The 19349-nt window shown below is 27.8% G+C and overlaps 4 protein-coding genes and 1 non-coding gene across 6 annotated transcripts; 2 read left to right on the top strand and 3 right to left on the bottom strand.

Annotated features, from left to right (window-relative positions):
• Nucleotides 1-679: 679 nt before the first annotated feature.
• On the top strand, nucleotides 680-3600 carry LOC106786160 (sodium/bile acid cotransporter 7-like). The gene is made up of 6 exons (XM_014747268.1): nucleotides 680-878; nucleotides 1031-1209; nucleotides 1527-1753; nucleotides 2119-2262; nucleotides 2432-2681; nucleotides 2887-3600. The coding sequence occupies exons 2-6, from the start codon at nucleotides 1068-1070 to the stop codon at nucleotides 3147-3149; spliced, it is 1026 nt and encodes a 341-aa protein (XP_014602754.1). The 5' UTR covers nucleotides 680-878; nucleotides 1031-1067; the 3' UTR covers nucleotides 3150-3600.
• A 458-nt stretch (nucleotides 3601-4058) lies between these two features.
• Trnad-guc lies at nucleotides 4059-4130 on the bottom strand. The gene has a single exon. It is a non-coding gene; the product is annotated as a tRNA-Asp (tRNA).
• Nucleotides 4131-4233: 103 nt separating this feature from the next.
• LOC106786150 (transcriptional adapter 1-like) lies at nucleotides 4234-6208 on the top strand. The gene is made up of 6 exons (XM_014747247.1): nucleotides 4234-4766; nucleotides 4862-4898; nucleotides 4968-5177; nucleotides 5269-5621; nucleotides 5684-5843; nucleotides 5948-6208. Exons 1-6 carry the CDS (start codon nucleotides 4690-4692, stop codon nucleotides 6077-6079), a joined length of 969 nt encoding a protein of 322 aa, XP_014602733.1. The 5' UTR covers nucleotides 4234-4689; the 3' UTR covers nucleotides 6080-6208.
• Nucleotides 6108-8492, bottom strand: LOC106786149 (AP-3 complex subunit mu-1). Its single transcript, XM_014747246.1, has 9 exons — nucleotides 8340-8492; nucleotides 7995-8179; nucleotides 7679-7913; nucleotides 7314-7473; nucleotides 7136-7249; nucleotides 6871-7050; nucleotides 6651-6809; nucleotides 6535-6585; nucleotides 6108-6447 (listed from the first exon to the last, which is right to left on the bottom strand). Exons 1-9 carry the CDS (start codon nucleotides 8372-8374, stop codon nucleotides 6313-6315), a joined length of 1254 nt encoding a protein of 417 aa, XP_014602732.1. The 5' UTR covers nucleotides 8375-8492; the 3' UTR covers nucleotides 6108-6312.
• A 530-nt stretch (nucleotides 8493-9022) lies between these two features.
• LOC106786157 (protein-associating with the carboxyl-terminal domain of ezrin) lies at nucleotides 9023-12194 on the bottom strand. Of its 2 annotated transcripts, none has more exons than XM_014747260.1 (5): nucleotides 11664-12194; nucleotides 10936-11386; nucleotides 10685-10844; nucleotides 10481-10617; nucleotides 9023-10190 (listed from the first exon to the last, which is right to left on the bottom strand). In XM_014747260.1, the coding sequence occupies exons 1-5, from the start codon at nucleotides 11856-11858 to the stop codon at nucleotides 9253-9255; spliced, it is 1881 nt and encodes a 626-aa protein (XP_014602746.1). In that variant the 5' UTR covers nucleotides 11859-12194; the 3' UTR covers nucleotides 9023-9252. The 2 variants fall into 2 exon arrangements, with proteins under 2 accessions (XP_014602746.1, XP_014602745.1); XM_014747259.1 differs by having other exon boundaries at nucleotides 10685-10874; nucleotides 11664-12193.
• Between the last annotated feature and the right edge of the window lie 7155 nt (nucleotides 12195-19349).

Raw genomic sequence — 19349 nt, 5'->3', positions numbered from 1 at the left:
TAAATTTTCAATGAATATATATGTATATTAGAATACGACGAATACACTTAATAGCTATGACATACTATGTAACTTAGCTGACATATATAAATTTTTTTTCGTTAATTTTCCTATAATCACATAGATGTACGAATACTTGTATACACATAGAAAAAATAATATTATTTTATAATGTACTTATATAGTACTATTAAGTTTTATATGAATTATTGGAAATAAATTTTGTAACGTTCTCTGATATTATTATACGTTTAAATATACATATCCATTGATAAAGTCATCACAGTATTTTAATACTTATTTATTCACTTTACTTTTATTATTTCAATAAATCAACGTTGTCTCTATTCTATTAAATATTTATCATTTTAAAATGTACTGTACAATATGTAATTATCTTGTTCTTCAACAATTATAAATGCTACCTAACTATTAAAAAAGTATTTTTCAATTAAAACAAACCAAATGTATTTATATATAAATATATATGAGGACAGAAAAGTTGGATTTTGATTGAGGAATTAGTGAACAATTAAGAATACTTATTTATTTTTTTCCGCTGTTGAGGTTCTATGCCAACTTTTCTATGGTGTTGTACCATCAGAATTGTATTCTTTGATAATATTGTACCGTCATCGGGTCAATTACCTACTCTTGCCTACTGGTGGTCCTAGTACTAACTAAGATGATTTTAGTTACGCGAAAAGTAGACTTGTGAGTTTCTAAGTACTTCTGTGTCTGTGTGTTATAATAAGATATTTTGTTGATGATTTTGTATGAATTCTGACAAAAAATTTCGGGTTGTGTTGGTTTAATTGTCCTTATTATAAACAATTATTTTACTATTCTTAACTCATCATAGATAATAAAGTAATAAGGTAACAGTTAAGAGAAAAAAAAGAATTTACATATATTATAATTTTTGAAATAATAATTAAAAACTTGAACAATTTATAATTATAAATATGATTTTAATTTTAACTATATTTATAAATTATAGTTGCGTGATATAGATACATTTATGTTTTAGGCTTAAACACCCATTTGAAGCTAATTTATAACAAATAATGATGCATTTGCATTATAAACAAAATATAACAATGCAACAGAAAAAGAAAAAGAAATTATTTCAGAGATATAGCTTTTTCTTCTCAATGCTTCTTTGTATGTTATTTGCTACTATACAACCATATTTAGGGGGTACAATCGGTATGGATTTATAAATAATAACATTTTATCGATAGTTATTTTTATTTATATATTTGATAAAAATATGTTTATTCTTATTTGAGTATAAACAGGAAACAGGCATATTTGAATCTTTTGAAGTAGTGCATGTGTAGGGATAAAAGAAAGGATATAGTAGAAGAGATACTTCTATAATAAGTTTCATTGTTTCTAATCTGTATAAATTAGATTATTAGCTTATTAACATATATAAACAATACAAATTTTGACTAAATTAATATTAGATTAGATTAATTACTGTAAATTAATTTTATATTATATATTATGTTACTTTATAGGTATAGCAAGTGGTAATTTTATGGTCTGGTATTTTGCGGTGCCACTAACATATTTAGAAGCAGGATTATTATGTACTCCACATTCTCTCTATGTGGCGTTAACAAATGGTTACCTGATAATATTTGTGATGGTTTTTATGTATGGTGTGATGCCCTTTTTAGCTAAGCTTGGGACATGTTTATTATTATATTCTAAAGTAAACATATGGCTTCTTAAAGGAATGGAAGTAAATATCAATGAAGTTCATCGACTTGCATGCACATTATATAATCTGGCATGACAAATTTCACCTAGTATATGCACTATTTATTTATAAAAATCCATATATTACATCACGGAATAAGTGCATATTGAAACGAGTGAAGTAATTAAGATAATTATTATTATTATTGTTGTTATTATTATTATTATTATTAGTATTATTATCATAGTCATTATTTCTACTATTATTATTGTCATTATTATTTTTGTTTATCATATATAATGATATTTCATTATTGTAAAATAATATTGCTTTAGTCATATAAAATAAAATATAAAATATATTATAAGTAGAAGCTTAATATGAATGAAACAATATATTTTTTTCAGGTACTTTATTGTATGCCACCACCATTTACTTCCAGTCTAGCACTTTGTCAGATAGCACAAGCTGACCTACCAACTAGTGTGGTTACTACGTTAATAGGACATTTGGGAGGATTTTTCTTATCTCCGATTCTTTTATATTTTGTGGTAAATTATATTTTTATAAATTTATTTTTTATTTCGATTTTTTTTTAAATTTTACAATTCTATAATTATATAATATAATATAATTATATACTATTAATTATCATATTTCTAAAACGCGCGAATAAAAAATCATAATTCTTAAAATATAAATGCATTCTCTATATTACAGTTAGGAGCATCTACTCCACCTTTAATTGGTGTTAATGTTAAGGAGATTATATATAGTACTTTGTTACCTCTGTCTATTGGAATGATATTACAGTTTTCTGTAGTAAACCCTAATGTTTGCTCCATAATTGGTATTGGAAGATATTCTCAAGGATTACTATTAGTCATAGCATATTATTGGTTTTCTGATGCAGTTTCTGCAGATGTTTCATCTTTGCAAGCTACGGACATATTATTATGTATACTAATTGGTATGTTATTCTTTAAATTATAATTTATGTTATATATTAAAATCATTATTAAGTATTCCTTATCATGCTACTCTCCTCCATCTCTCTTAAATATTCGCTTCCGCTGTATTTCCATGACTTCCTTTACTTCTCCTCTTTTTCTTAACCATGTCTATCTACCTTTCATTCTTTCATTTTTCCATTGTGATCTTTATTTTTATTCCAGCTTGTATTGGACAGCTCTTCACATGCTGTTTATATTGGGGTTTATCTTCTCGATGGTTACCTAGAAATATTCTTCTAGCAGCATTATTTGTTAGTACTCATAAATCAGTTGGTCTTGGAAGCTGGATTTTACGAAGTACATATCATGGATCTGCTCAGGGACCAGCAATTAATTTACCGCTTTCAATTCTACCTGTAGCACAACTTGTATTGGGTACTTTACTGGCAAGTTGGATTGCTCCACATTATTCATTAAAAAATTGAAAAATTAAAATCTTGAAAGCTCACTCATAGTTTACAAAATGTTAATAACACAAAAATATGAATATTTATTTTTTTCTATTAAATCTTTAAGAAATAGATCATATATGCATAGTACCTAAAGGTTCTTTAATGTATATTAAGAATACAGTTATAAAAATGAAAGTCTAAAGTTTCAGTTCTCAAAATTCTATTATAAACTTTGCACAATACAATAGCTATTCTTGTTTTATTTTTATGCATTAGACAATATAAGCTAAAATACATTCACCAAACGCATATATGATTTCATAGTTAATGCCAATAAATTCCATTGGATGCATATATACATGTTTATATACATTGCAGTACTTAAAGAGTTAATTCTTTTTTGTATATTTGTATAGTTGTTAATATATACTATTATTTGTTGTTATCTAAATGAAAAAAATAAACACTTTCCGTTATATAATATTTAAAAATATAAATGAACCATTCTTTAAAATTTCCTATTGTCCTTTCCTAGATAATATAATTATATAGCTCCAGTACAAATTTTAAGTATATCGGTTATAAATTATTGAAGTTTTCGGAATATTATTCTCGATATGAGTAAACCTTTGTGATGTGAGTTGTGACACTACCATTTTGCGACAACTTGTACTAGCAAAATTTGTAAATGTGTTGAAAATGAGAATAATAAAGTCATCTATATGAATTTTGCCTTGCACTTACCATATTTCTATAAAAAATCCGCAAAATAATCTATTTATCTAAGCGATAGAGAATAATCGTACCTCTTTAAAAAATATTGAGATAAAAGGTATTTTATATATATTTAGCCTACAAATAATGTTATACAGGTAGTTAATTGGATTTATAAATAATAAAAACAATGAAACATAAAAGTACATAAAAAAAAAAATAATTATACTCCCCGGCGGGGAATCGAACCCCGGTCTCCCGCGTGACAGGCGGGGATACTAACCACTATACTACCGAGGAGATCTATTGTGAGAAGCATATTTTGATGCATATAAGTTAAATTTTTATGCTAAATTTATAAAATATATATTATATTAAAATACTAATATTACTGTTACCACACACGCTATATCTATCTTATATTAGAATAAATTTAGTGACCTAGCTATATTGAATTTAGGCTAATTGGTCGGTAACTAGCTACATTATCGAGTGGTTTATTTTTTTGAAGTCAAACTTCTACAGGTGCAGTAGAGCAAATTGGCCTAACCGTCGCGAAATTGTGAAACACACCGGCAGTCGGCACCGACAGCCGAAATAAGGGTGTTATACGGAATAACGGTTTTGTAGTTATTAATCACCTCAGACGATAAGTAAACTATTAAATGTTACTAAATGTTTAATCTTAACGTGGTTATTATAGTGTAATTATAGATACATCATGTTTATATAACAAGAAATTATTGACTTTAACATTAGTGTATCTAAGGCTTCTTCGTACTTGACTTTAGTTAATTATTCTTGCAATAACAATAGATATCAATAAAATTAAGAGGATTGATTAAACATTAATTTAAAAATGACTACTTCTAAAGAGAAAGACTTAAGTTTAGCCAGAAAGAATCTTGCAGCTTCATTGGGCGATAATGCAAAAGTGTTAGTTAAGTTTTATATAATTAATTTTTTACTTAATTAAATGTGCGAATGCATTTGTTTGTTGTATGCTATTCATAGTTTTGTTTGATTGACAGATATTTTGAAAAAATGAAGCTTTGGTTTCAAATGAAGGTACACGTTCTGTTTTTAATTACAAGTATTACTAGTATTTTATAATTTTGATAGCAATTTTAATTTTAGACAACAAAGGAAGAGTTTGATTGTGAGGCACGTAATATCATGACAGAAGACCAAGTTCATTTGCACAATGAATTTTTGCTTTGTTTATTCAACAAAGTTAGAGGTTTGGCTGTAGCCATGCCAAATCGTAAAACAGATAAAGATAAGATTGTTAAAGAAAAAAGACTTAGGCTAAAACGTAAATATAAAACTGATAAATCAAACTTTGAGGTTAGTTGCTTTATACTTGATAAAAATATAATTAAATATACAATATAAATGTGAACGTGCCATTTTATTTCTTAACTTCTTTTTTGATTAGCCAGCAGATATTTATGCAGAGGTACTAAATCAAACATCATCACCAGTTGGGGATGAACCTATAGGAGCAAATAGATCTAGTGCTCAAGAACTTGTATTACCGGATCGAACATTTGTATTAGCTAGGCTCATGCTTGCTGCATGGGAAAATAACATGGATGGTGCAGAAGAAAATACTGCCCATATTGTTATTGCTGCAACCCAGATTTTTGTGAAGAATATACTTACTGCAATTCTAGCAAAAAGAAAAGAATTTAGTGTAAAAGAAGGATCATTTATTCATAGCATAGGAAATCCTGTACCTTGTTCATGGAAACGAAATACAGCTTATATTATTCGATCATCTGATTACAGGTAATTATGAGATATTTCATATAAAATACACATTGTTTATATATAACATTTGTTTTGTATAGTCCTACAGAAGTAATAGATCCTTATGGACAAGTTCCAGTTACAAGACAAAATTTTGAAGAAGCTGAACAAGCGACTGCTTTTTCATTTGCATGTTCTTTACAAACTACATCTGCATCTTTGAAACCAGTTAATATAGCTGATTTACAGCGTACATTAAAGGTATTGAATATATAATTAAAAATTAATATGTTAATTTAATTAATTTAATGTTATATTTTTTTATATTGTACATATTATTTTTAATGTTTTGTTGTACTATATAGATCCATAAAAATCTTATCAGTAATCATACAATCTATGCTACAAATATGGAACGCTTACACACCTATGCAACACATCCAACATGGGAAGATTTAGAAGCTAGAAATTTATTAAGTCAAAAATGTAAAACTTAAAATAACAAACAATATTTGTATATATTTGTATATATGTGTATATATTTGTATAGTATATATATGTATTTCACTAGTTGAAGTGTATTTCAGTCGTATTTGATATTTTCTGTTATTTAAAATAAAATAATTAATATAATAACTTCTCTTATATTTATATTACAAAGTTGAAGCATATAATTTATTACAATCTTTTAAAAAAGTATCTTTTAAACTTATACATTTACATATTTTAATTACATTCTTATTTGGAATTTTCCAGCTTTAGTAATATATTTAACTCCTTTGAAAGGTTTATATTTCTCTCCATACATGTCTAATCGATTTACCTTTAATCCTGAAACTGCTAGCTGATTTATAGTAAAACGTACCTATGAAAATATATACATTTATTAAATAAGAGTCAACAAAATAATATATAAGAAGAAGAAGAAAATAATATAGTAAAAAATACATACATTAATAGCTGGATTTGATTCCGTTATGACTGCAGAATTTTGAATGGTGATCTGTAACAAATAAATTGCGAATATAATTTTACAACATGGGAATATTCTATTATTATTTAACTCACGGATCCTCTTAAATTCGGTAATTTAGAAACATCAATCCTTCCAATATCCCAAAGTAATATCTTGCTAACAGGGTCAAAAGAATATTTTCCTTGATTTGGTGTTAAGGTACAATTTAATACTATTTTTGGCATTGGAATTTCTAACACTACATTTTCCACCTAAAAAAGAACGATTTATTGTAACTTCTTGAATGTTCTTATTTTGAAAACAAAAACTTACAGTTCTGCCAATAGTTTGTTTCGGTCCAACAGTTATATCTAATCTACCTCCGCCAGGTTCCTTAAGGCTAATGTTATGTCGTACATATATTGGAATTGCTACAATATTTTGTGATCCTATGTGATAGGAAAGAAGTCGAAAGTTGCCATCCGGAGGAATAAAGGACAATATTCTCTCTGACTAAAATGAAACAAATATATGTATGCTATCAATATAACAATTATATTTCATTAACAATTTGACAACAAATATCATATGTTTATACCTCCCATCGTTTGAATCTGACACAAGGATGAAAACTGACATCATCAAATAATCTTGGATTTATAAAAGAAAGTGTTAAATCTGGCATGCCACTTAATTTTATGCAACAATCAATCTGAAATATAAATGGCAGAAAATCATATTGAATTTAAAACATAAAGACAAGTTATCATACATACATAGCCCTGTATTTCTGCAAAAACTGTTGATCCAGTTTTATCAATTATAGCATCTACTTCTTCCACAACATCAAAATAAGCTTCATTATTTGTATATTTAACTCCAGTTCTTCTCCATGGAACGTTAGATAGCTGACTGCTTGGTAATGTTGCACTTACACTGAATAATATAATATTACTTATTAACTAAATATATTTCTTTGAGCGTTTTTGTAACACAGTAGAGTTATTCGAATAGTTTTTTCATTTCGGTGTTCACATACAATTCTATACACATTTTGTATGATTGTGGAATAAAAAAAGATAAGCCTTAAAAGTTTAATATTTTGAGACGATAATATTGTAGTATTAATATTTGTACTTACTTTGATTTACCTGTAACTGTGTTTGCAATGGTACGCAAAATATTCGGAGGTTTAATCAATTCTTTCAAAATATTAGACTCTGTTGCCAGTGGGAACCCATTGTCTAACATCTCATCCAATAATTCATATACCACTACATAATTTTCTTTAATAATAGATTCTGTGCACTCACTGAAATAATCTTCAAAAGTATCAACTACTCTATGTAAAAATTCAATAACAAATAATGGTGGAACTGAAATATAATTATTAAGTTATATACTATAAATATTTGTAGTTTTCTTGATAGATGGGTAATATTAAAATTAACACTAACCTTCTGTCATGCATACTGCTACAAAAAACATATTACATCTGTATATACTAATAAGATAATGATGTGGTGTAGCTATTACAGGTGGTGTATCTTCTAGAGAAAGAACTCTTCGTTGTTGATCAAAAAAGTAATCACACAATGATCGTGCAACGGCACTTTTCCAATGTTTTTCCATAAACACATCCCTATTTAAAAAAAACTCTTCTATGTTATTACTGTCATATAAAAGTAAAGTAAAAAATAAAAAGAATGAGAAATTAAATTTGTTTTTATTAATTTATTCGTGTCATATGGAATCTTTCTCTCTCTCTCTCTCTAATTGCACTAGTTAAATTATTTACGTACCCAGCAGAATTAATAATGAAAAGACTGTGTATCATTTTTTGACAATTAAGCAGACACTGTCCAATGCTTATTTACACTACAAATATACACAGTTATCTGTTAGTTTTTTAATGCACTCTTAACCTACAACATTTATGACATGCGCTCTACGTTATAATATATATATATATATATATAAGATGTCAGCCCAATGAATATTTTGAAACAAGGAATTATTTAATCATTTCTTTTTCATTTTTATAATTACTTATAAATAAAAAAACAATAGGCAAAATTTATAATACTTATATAAATTTAAAAACAATTCCGGGATTTTGTTCTTTAAAATGTTTGCTTTTTCCGATTTATGACAGAGTCGTGAAGTAATTGTTTTTAAATAAGATGTTTAAAGAATGTACTTTCATTTAAATCATATATGTGTTATTTTTTATTAATTATGACACTAAAACGCTGTTAAGTTAATTTTTATATGAGCTATTCGATTGTAAAAAGCTATAAAAGTATAAACTTTGTAATAGTGTATTCTACGAAATATTACAATTTGGAAAATATATCATTCTTGTCAACCATATTTTTAAAGGTAAATGGAATTAATTTAAAATTTATACTGCACGAATTTTTATTAAATATTTTATAAAATCTTTCATTAAAAAAAAAATTTAAAAAAAAACAAAAAAATAATGTTTTTTTTTCTATATGCTATTTATTTAAACAAATTGATAGAGATAAGTTGATATTTGACTTTGACAATAAATACATACATCTGTGTAATATATTATTCGCATTTAAAAAAATAAATTTCATATTAATATTTGTAGACTTAATAATTAAAAAGCTTTTAGTTAGATGGTATGTAGGTATTATTTTATATATATTAATAACAAACATTCTATTATAACTTAAAAAGGTCTAATTAAAAACTTAATTCTTTAGTATCTTCTATATCCCAGTCACCCAAGTGTTCACTCCATCCATTCTCTTCAGATTCTTGTAACGTTGTATTAGATAGTTTTACGTCAAATATGCTTTTCGAACATAAGGATGAAATTTCTTTCTCCTCTTGTACATGTAAGACCCGTGTCTTTTTTATTATAGGTTCCATATCCGTGAAAAAATCATAATCATCTACCATACTCTTCATTGATTTTGAGTGTTTTATATCCAGTTGAGAAATATCTGACATTTCTATTTTTTGTGTGTATTTATTTACTTCATTTTTTGTTATACTTGACGGTGAAATCGATACATTTTCCATATTTGGAGTTATTATTTGTGTTATCTGTTGCATATTTTGTACATTTGATTGGTGAGAATCTATATTTGCATCATGCGAATCCCAGTCAGACCAAGTACTTTCTTCATCGACAAATGCAAATGATGATTCTTTTTTATCTTCTCCGCCATCTGGAGACAGACGTTCTGGTAAATGTAATTCTATTTCATTTATATCTAATGGAGCAATTGTGTCAGAGTTATTATTTTTAGTAGTAGATGCAATATTATTTTCTTTTCGCTCTTTCATTTTATTTGGTCGTCCATCTGTAAATAACTTAGCTCTTTTTCCACCAATTACTGTTGCTGCTCCTAAGATAGATACTACTTCAGCTAATGCCTTTAATGTAGCACAAACAAGATGATCATTGGTATCTTTTATTCCAACTAATAATTCAGGTAAGATTTGTAACCTCAATTCATCAGTTTGAAATGTATGTACATACGATTTGAAATGTAGTAGAAGTAATAAGCGAATAGAAACATCTCTTATACAAAACATTTGCAAAAGTCTGGGTATTAAATAAGTCTTAAAAACTGGAGTAGAAAACACACTGTTCTCTATATCATCATTTTCATCTGTAACATTACAATGAAATTTAAAAAAGTTATACATTTGGTATTCATAGGAAGAAAAAATTATTATATTCTGTAAGAGTTCTCAATTATTAGAAAATAGTAAAATCTAACAAAATAAAATAGTAAATCTTTGAAGGAAAGATTATGTTTCCAGTAGGGATAAAATAAATAGTAAATAGATCTATTTATTATGTTTAGCAAATTGCATCTCATCAAATATTCTAAATTAAATTCTGTTTTTATATAGTATATTAAATACATTTTAAAGTAAAATTTCAAGAAATCTTTACCTCTTGGTTTTAATACATAGGGTAAAAATTTTACTTGTGCGGTTTGATCTAATAAAACTATTCTTGACAACAAAGAACGACCAAGTTGTTCAGCTACAACATCTTCAGGAAAAGCTTTTAAATCATTTACCAAATTTCTATAAAAAAAGAAAGTAAATTAATTTTGTTATTTCTTAAATCTAATCATTGTTTGAAGAAACTTACGTAAAAAATGTTTCTTTCTCTTCATTAGTTTTTATAGGTAATTCTTCAAGAAAACCATGTATTTTTATAAAATCATGTGTGAAAAAAGGATGTTTAAGAACTTCTGTTAATTTACATCTTACAGATGCATCTTGGTTTTGTAGATTTTCCTTACAAAACTCTTGAAATTCAGTTAAAGCTGGTATATTATCTACAATAAACACTTACAATCTAAAATCTATTAAAAATTATGATGTAATTTTAATTTTTACCTGCATGTTTCAATTTTAAAATATCTTCGGCTAATATTCCAAATGCATAAACATCAATAGAAGAAAGATTTCCTGAATCAATTAATGCATTTATATCCTCATTCGAACAAGTTGATCTTTGATGTCTATAATTTCTTATTTTTTGATAGTAAGTTGATGTTGCTTCAGAAAATTTACAAAGATATTCAAATCCACCTAATTTCCAACATCCTTCGGGTGTAATATAAATAGAACCACTGCATACATTGTTGTGCGTTGCTAATGCTTTCTCGTGAAGAAATACTAATGCACAAGCAATGCTATACAAACCAACGCAGATTTGAAGAGCATTTTGTGCATCGATTACTTGTATCAAGGGTTTAGCCTCTTCTGTACATAAAAAATATTTACTACCCTTATGCCATGAAGAAATATACCTTAAGATACAAGGATGGCGGTGTAACATCAAATTCTAAAAAGAGAAAAGAGGATAAGGACATTATTACTTTTGCTATTTAATAACACAAATGAATATACAAAATATTTTTATTTCTATTTTCATTTATCTAGTACTTTATTTTATCATTTATATGTATATACTTATCAGAACTGTGAAAACAAGATTGTAAAAGACAACAACTTTTATTAGTAGATATTATTATTTGGATTAAAAGGATACAAAATAAACAGTAAATTGACTAATGTTATTATCTCATGAAATAAGAAAATAAATAAATTGAAGAACTAACCTTTGCTATTCTTTCCAATGGAGTTGGTTTTCCAAAACTTGCAGTATAATGTAAAGAAGGTTCACTAATAAAAACCGATACTTTTTGAGAATTATAGTTTTGAACAGTTGCACTATATTGTGTCCAAAAATCTGTAATCTCAATAACCTTTTCATCTATCTCAATCCCATTAAGAGCACTTTTTTCATTCCCCATTAAATAATTATAGGACAAAATATTCTCAATTATAACCTTTCAGCTAATGAATAATAATTAACTTCGTATTATGATCAATAAAACATATAATTAGAATTAAACAATATTTAAACAATATTTCTTGCTATGACAGATGTTGACAATATGTCAAGATAATTAAATATTGTTTTAGCAATAAAAGAAAAATGATAAGAATTTTGTGATTCTGTTATTTCAGCAACTATATTACTTTTAATTGTTATTAATTGTAAATTTTTTGTATTTTTATAATAGTCTTAAAGAGCCACTAAATACATCAGTATATTCTAATGTAACTCATACTTGTGACATATTCTTTCAAAGTTGAGCAGTGTGGAACAGTGACAAAGCTTGCAACGCCATCATGCGGTATATTTCCCTAGTGTGAGAACTTATAGAACATTCTTAAAAAAGAACTAAACAAAAAATTAATACCTTGTAAAAAATGACATTTAAACAAATACGAAAATAATAAATTTTCAATTAGATTTATATGAATCCTCATTGCAAAATTTTGCTTTGCTTTCTATTGACAAAATTAAAATGCTATTAAATTTTTTATTTAGTATAACAGCAAAATATTTAATATAAAAATAATTATGTTTTATAGAATATTTTTTGTAGTTTATTAAAAAATTTTTAAAGTATATATAATACTGGATGGTAGAAAAAAATCCAATATTTTAAAGACTTATAATACTTATCAAGAAGAGTAAAAAATGTCTAATTAATATGAGTACTAAAATTAACTTTTCGATGTAACTAAACTTTTATTATTTATGAACGTTCGATAACGTATGCGAGTCTTTTGAGAACATATTAAATGTAGACAGAGAAATTTGTACATTCTATATACCGAGTGAGGTACATAACTTGATTACTTCGAATAATTTCTAAAAAAAAAAATAATTGTACAATTAATAAAAAATTATTTCTATAGATGCTATATGATATTAAAAGTGGCATAATGCAGTGTACATAACTTATTTATAATAGTGTTAAAGTTAAATTATTTTTATAAAAAATTATTTCTAAAAATAATCATAAATAAGATCTTATTATTTAAAAATGTATAAATATTTATTGAAATTAAAATATTATTTACGAACAAGCAATTCTATTCATAACAATATTTTGGTAAATAAACGATCAGTATACTTGCATATTTTTAGTGTATAAATAATAATTTACTAATATTTTAAATAGATAATCAGTATTTTTAATAGAAGTAGGATTGCGACAAAATTATGTTAGAGTTGTGTTAGGATTATTTATTGATACAGGATATATACTGATATTTAATTAATACAAATATTGATCATTTATTTAAAATATAGATAACGAATGTTTAAATAGACTGACTCAACTAATTGTAGCCGTAAACAAATTATATATATATATATATAATATATATATATACAAAGTATATATATATATATATAAATTTACATTGCATTATAATATATTTAAATTACACACACACACACACACACACACACACACACATACATTATAATTTATTATATTTTTTAAAATTACTATAACATTATATGGTATGAAAATAAAGTATTATTGTTCAGAAAATAGCATTTTATACGATAAAAATTAGAAGACGTAATAGTTAACATTCTATTGCAATATTTGTTTATTACGTAAAACTGTTATTTCTGTTTATTTATATGAAACTTGAAGGATTTCCAGATTGTACGCTTAAAATTAAAATAACTTCCAATATCGATATGGTTAATAATGATAAATATATAGAAGATTTATTAACAATTCCGTTGAATTGAGAAAGTTTCTAAAGGGAGCTAATTTTGTTGAGCTCATTGCGATAGAAATTATTTTGTGAATTTAAAGCAGACTTGGTTATATTGTATACATTTGGATTTCCAGAGAATTGCAGTCCTGACAGCTCGACTACCTCACCGCATTGCCGCGAAAGGGTGGTTTTAATTACCCCTTCCATTGCAGTAAAACCAACCCCGTTAGTAGATTTATTTAGTCACATTACCAGCTTCATTTCTCCTACCAGACATCCTAGTTGTATAAAGTACATGTGCTTCGCATTCACCCCTCTCATACTTTTAGCTCCTCCTCTTCGCTTCTTTGACCACCTCTTCTTTAACTGTCCCCTCTTATACTCTGTACCTCAATTTACCTTTCTACGTATCTCGACATCTCTTTTTCTTTGTATCGCCTTCTCTGTATTTCTTGAATTATATATTTGAGTGCACGTAGATCAATGAAATAAAAAATCACATTATTCCATTATCAAAGAGATGAATATATATTTATCGATTAACTTTACAATTATAATTTATTACGATTTGTTTTTTCCGATTAATAGTCTTCAGTTCAGGATACTCATAAATATTATGTAACATTTAATATAAAATGAATTTATTTATTTTATTAATTATTTAATTTCTTAATTTTTTCTCTTCAACAAAAAAAAAAAATAATGTTCCGTTCTCAAAGAGAAATTTTTTTTTAAAGAAATAATTTAAATAAAAGTTTTCACTCTATAGATTTATAACACTATATAATTGTATGTCTTAAATGGAAATTCTCCAAGAAGGATCAAATATCTAAAAACATCACTAATGGTGATTTCTTGCAATTTGGTAACTGCTATTTCATGGAATGCCTATATGGTATAGAAAATGCGGTTTCTGACTTGAGAGCGTCTTTAAGCCAAAAGATGAACTTTCAACGCGTCCTTTGCTTCGATGCCGGTGAGATTGGATGCGTTTAATTACCAGTGAAATAACGTTAATTAGTTGGCCGGTCTTTCCCTTTCCCCTCTTTCTCTCTATCTGCGCTTGATGCCCTCAATACCTATTCGCGGTCAGAGTAAAGTTCGGTCTCTGCGAGAGAGAGAGAAAGAGAGAGGAAAAGAGGAAATGAGGGAGAGAGAAAGAAAGAGCGAGGAAGGGATGAAGAGAGGGAGAGAGAGAGAGAGAGAGAGAGAGAGAGAAGGAGGAGTATAAGTGCGAGAGAGAAAGAGAAAGAAAGAGAGAGAGAGAGAGAGAGAGAGAGAGAGAGAAATATAGGAAAAGAAAAGAGAAGCTTACAAGTTCATGGAAAACGATTCTCCTTAAAAAGACCAACCAATATAGGTTCTTTCTAGCCATTCCTACCGATTTTCTATCCTTCCCTTTGTAACCCTATCTTTCAATAATTATCGATCAAGAAACGTATTTCCATTACCTGTATTCCTTACGAAGACATCCTTAGTTATAAATTACAAGAAAATCTATATTCTATATAAAACAAATCCTTTGAAAAAATATATGATTTAAAAGAACTCGATTAATTAATTCTGTTTTTATATAATTAATAAATTTATCAACTATATATCTATGTTTGTTTGAAGCCAAAGTTTACTATCCTTTTTATACATAAGATATCAAAATAATACTTATAGATTAGTTTTTAAACGTAAATATCAAAAGAAATAGTAATTCGATCATTAGATATCTCAAAAATAGTATTTAATTTTGGATAATTATAGATATCAATTAAAAGACAAAGTGTAAAATTGAGTATAGTAATTCAATAAATGGATCTATAGATAGTTAGAAAAATATGAAAGAACCAAAAATGAAGTCAAAAAGAATAAAGGGTATATTTTTAATTTGGATCGTCTGAGTTAGTAAATGAGATCGGTTTATCGAATTCCAGTGTAACATGAAACTGTGACCAGCAACATGCCGGTACTCATCCATTCGGGGGCACGCTGTGCAAACCACTGTGCTTTTCGGCGCCACCCCAGTGGCCAACCCGTGTAGTCATTCCCATTCCCACATCCCGTTTTGCTATCTACCGCTAACTCCATCGAGTCCCCTTCTCGATGAGGTCGAGAGAGATTCTAATTAATCAGCTAGCCACGGTACGCGAATCGTTCTGGACACATGACAAGGTGTATCTATGACTCTCAACCACTGGTCCAAAGCAGTGTTCAATATACTATGAAAGCTAAATATTTACAGATAAACAATATTCAAGACCAATTAAGGAAACATAAGATTTGTAATTAATTAATAAAACATAAAAAGAAATATCTAAGGAGATGGAAATTGTAAAACAATAATTTGAATTTTACTGTAACTTTCATTTACTGTCGTTTTTAGGAAAAGCTTCTATTAAATTATTAAAATTAATATTCCCCCCCTAATATATATAAAATTAAATTGTGCCTAAATAAAATTTCGGCAAAAATGATTCATACAATCAGTCAGATGACGTTATTATATATGTTATTTATTTTGTTTTTTTTAACAAAATTTCGATATTACGTTGATTTGTCATTTTCTTTTCTTCCTTTAATATCATTGCATAATTTTTGATCGTTGTATAAAATGTGGTCAGCTATTAGCAAATTGAATTCCACCCAAGAGCATATTTCTAGTGTTATAACGCGTATTATGATTTTCAATGACTCGAGCCCGAACCATTGGTCTGCATCGTATCATTATTTCCACCTCAATTAATATTTTAATCAAGCTTCTATATACCACGTTGTTCCATTTACGGGTTCCTGAACATTTATCCGATCTTCTCCATCCCTACTATTTCACGTGAAGCAATAACAATACCTACACTGGCCCCTTTCGTGTATTATAACGATCTTGTGCGTTCGTTGATAATAAAAGGTATCAGTTGTATAAAAACGGGAAGGCGTGGGATCGGCGGTAGAAAATTGATCGCCGACCATCGCCGATAGATCGACCATAGAATATACTATACTTTTTTTCTTATGTATTTTATAATATTATTTTAGAAAAAATAATATATTATCACAAAATATTTTTCCTGTAGGGTATCGTCGTTAAGTGCGACGATATTATATTTCCAATGTTTAATATTTCTTTACGCATGCACACGTATATACTATAGATACTATATATTTTTATTATCTAATATTTCCTTAATACAAATATTTTTCAAATAAATATATAACATGATCAAATAATCCATCTTTTTCTGTAATTTATTAATGTATTCAATTCCAACCATAAAAGATATTACAAATTTAACTTCACTGAATCCAAAAGTTATATTATATATAGTTCATATGTAAAAACAATAAGATGTCAATACGCTTAATTTATAACATAAAGAATGGCGTTGATTTTACATATACTATATTCACGACAATAGTTTTGACTTTTATGTACTTACAAGGTCTTCGGTACAAGTTCGCCAAGGGTACCTCATCTCGTAATGGAGTTGGAGTCGGAGCCGTTACAGGATGTAATCATATAATGACCGTGTGTACGGGAATAAGGAAGGGGAACGACTATGAGAGGCATGCTTTTTTCGAATAAAAACATATTTATCCCCGTACATGAAACCCTCGTACCTGTGGCACAATGTAGAGGGTTGCACAGTCGGTAGACTGACTGTGAGTTAGTAAGAGAGGAAGAATCGCGGATGGCGAAGGAGGAAGAGGAGGAGAACTGGAGGGAACTGTACACCTTCATATCGTTACTTTCTATGCACGTACGATGCGTATGTGTGTGTATGTGTGCGTATGACCAAGAGAGAGAGAGAGAGAGAGAGAGAGAGGGTGAGAGAAAGAAAGTGAGAGGGGATAGAGGGAGACTAGACTGCAGGCTGACTGCAGAACTGTACAAAGTGAACTCATAATGTAATCTCTTAATGGGAGAACCAAGCATGGATGCTGCCTACATTACGTTACCCCGAATAACCCTGTTTTTTTTCTCTCGCTATGTGTTCACAGCGCACAGCACGGTTATGCACGTATGGAATGGACGTTGGTTCTGACACGAATGCACGACGTAGGTTCATATAAGTGCAAGGTCTAAATTTAAATTTGAACTTGATTATAGAGATACGTATAGATATACACATACATGAATATATGCGTTTGTACACATTTTTTATTTAAAATTAAATATTCTTGTTTCATTATTGCATTGATATAAGAGTGACTTTATTTTTAAATACTTTTAAATATATGAGATATGTCAATTTTCGGGAATGTGTATGGCCTTTCAATTAATCTTTCTTGATAATAGAACGAAATTTCAAATCAGACGCAACCCACTAACGATTAAGTTTCGAACTTGTCATTAAGCATGGACGACGACTCAAAACGTGACTTGCTAACGTAGAGAAATTACACTGTTTCGCTTCGTAACTTTACTTACCTAACTTTTGATTGCATTGTGTTCAAATGATTTAACATAACTTTAAACGGTTTTTTTAATATCATTGATTATTTTAATTGTTATCTATATAGATTATAAAAAGTAAATATTGAAAAATCAGTGATAGTATAATGTAAATAACGTATACATCTCGTATACGTAGGTATGTATTAGTGAGTAAGAACACGATACTAATGACAGGAAAAAAATGGCAAGAAAAAAATAGTAGTGTTTATTAACAAGCAGAGAGGATATTTTGGGATATATAGATAGAAAGAAGAAAAGAGACAATATAATTCGTACTTTACAATACCATGTGACACATTTGTAAGGGTGGAAACGAGCGGATAAGAGGCGGGTGTAGGGAGTCGTAGGGAAGGGAGCACCCTCGTTATACAACGGGGATGAGAAAACATTAATCTAGGCATGTTTTGCAATCTCCCCATCCGCAGTCTACCTAGATATAATGGAACACTGTTATTGCTATGTCACGGCATGCGCACAATGTTCGCTCCGACATCGTTGCCTCGTCTTTGCATATTTGTGTGTGTGCCCTTTCGTTGGACCGTGTGTACGTGCATATCTATGAGAAACAGATTGAAATTAATATTTTTGAGATAACCAAATGAACGACCATAGACGTTGTAGATATTACGTATGAGGTATAGCATAAAACAATTTTTTAACATCCATACGTTTTGTTCTACGCGCCACTAATGATCGATACATTTTACTATGTTTTTTTTATTAATAATATTACGTGATCATTTTATATTGAAGGCTGTAGTATCGATGTTATTAATATTATATACACATGGATACATATGCAATACACACACATACACACATTTGTATTATATTATTTTTTTATTTGTAAGTAACTAAACAAATAGTCTATTAATTTTAGTAAAATAATTTAAAGACGTCATATTGTAATATAAATTTCTTTTTTTATAAAATTTTATGAATATTAATGAAAAAAATTTGGTAGTTTTGATTCCAAAGAAACTAATTATAGAATAAATATTTCTTAAGTAAGTCTTTCATTATAACCAAAATACTCTGCTTTTATTCCGTTTCTTTTGTAGCTTACAACTAAATTAGAATCTTTAAATCGTCTTATTTATAATAATAATAATAATAATATATACAGGAAAAACAAAACAAAAAATCAATATCGGTTGATTAATAGAAGTATAATAGATATTTCGTTTTTCATTTCAAAATATGAAACTTCAGTTACAATATTGTTAAAAAAGGCTCGTCCCAAGATGTCCCCTCTCCAAATACCTGC

This window comes from Polistes canadensis, unplaced genomic scaffold (genome assembly GCF_001313835.1).
Source record: "Polistes canadensis isolate GaletaPanama2010 unplaced genomic scaffold, ASM131383v1 scaffold_66, whole genome shotgun sequence".
In the NCBI taxonomy this organism is placed as follows: domain Eukaryota; kingdom Metazoa; phylum Arthropoda; class Insecta; order Hymenoptera; family Vespidae; genus Polistes; species Polistes canadensis.
This window is presented reverse-complemented; position numbering and strand designations above follow the sequence as displayed.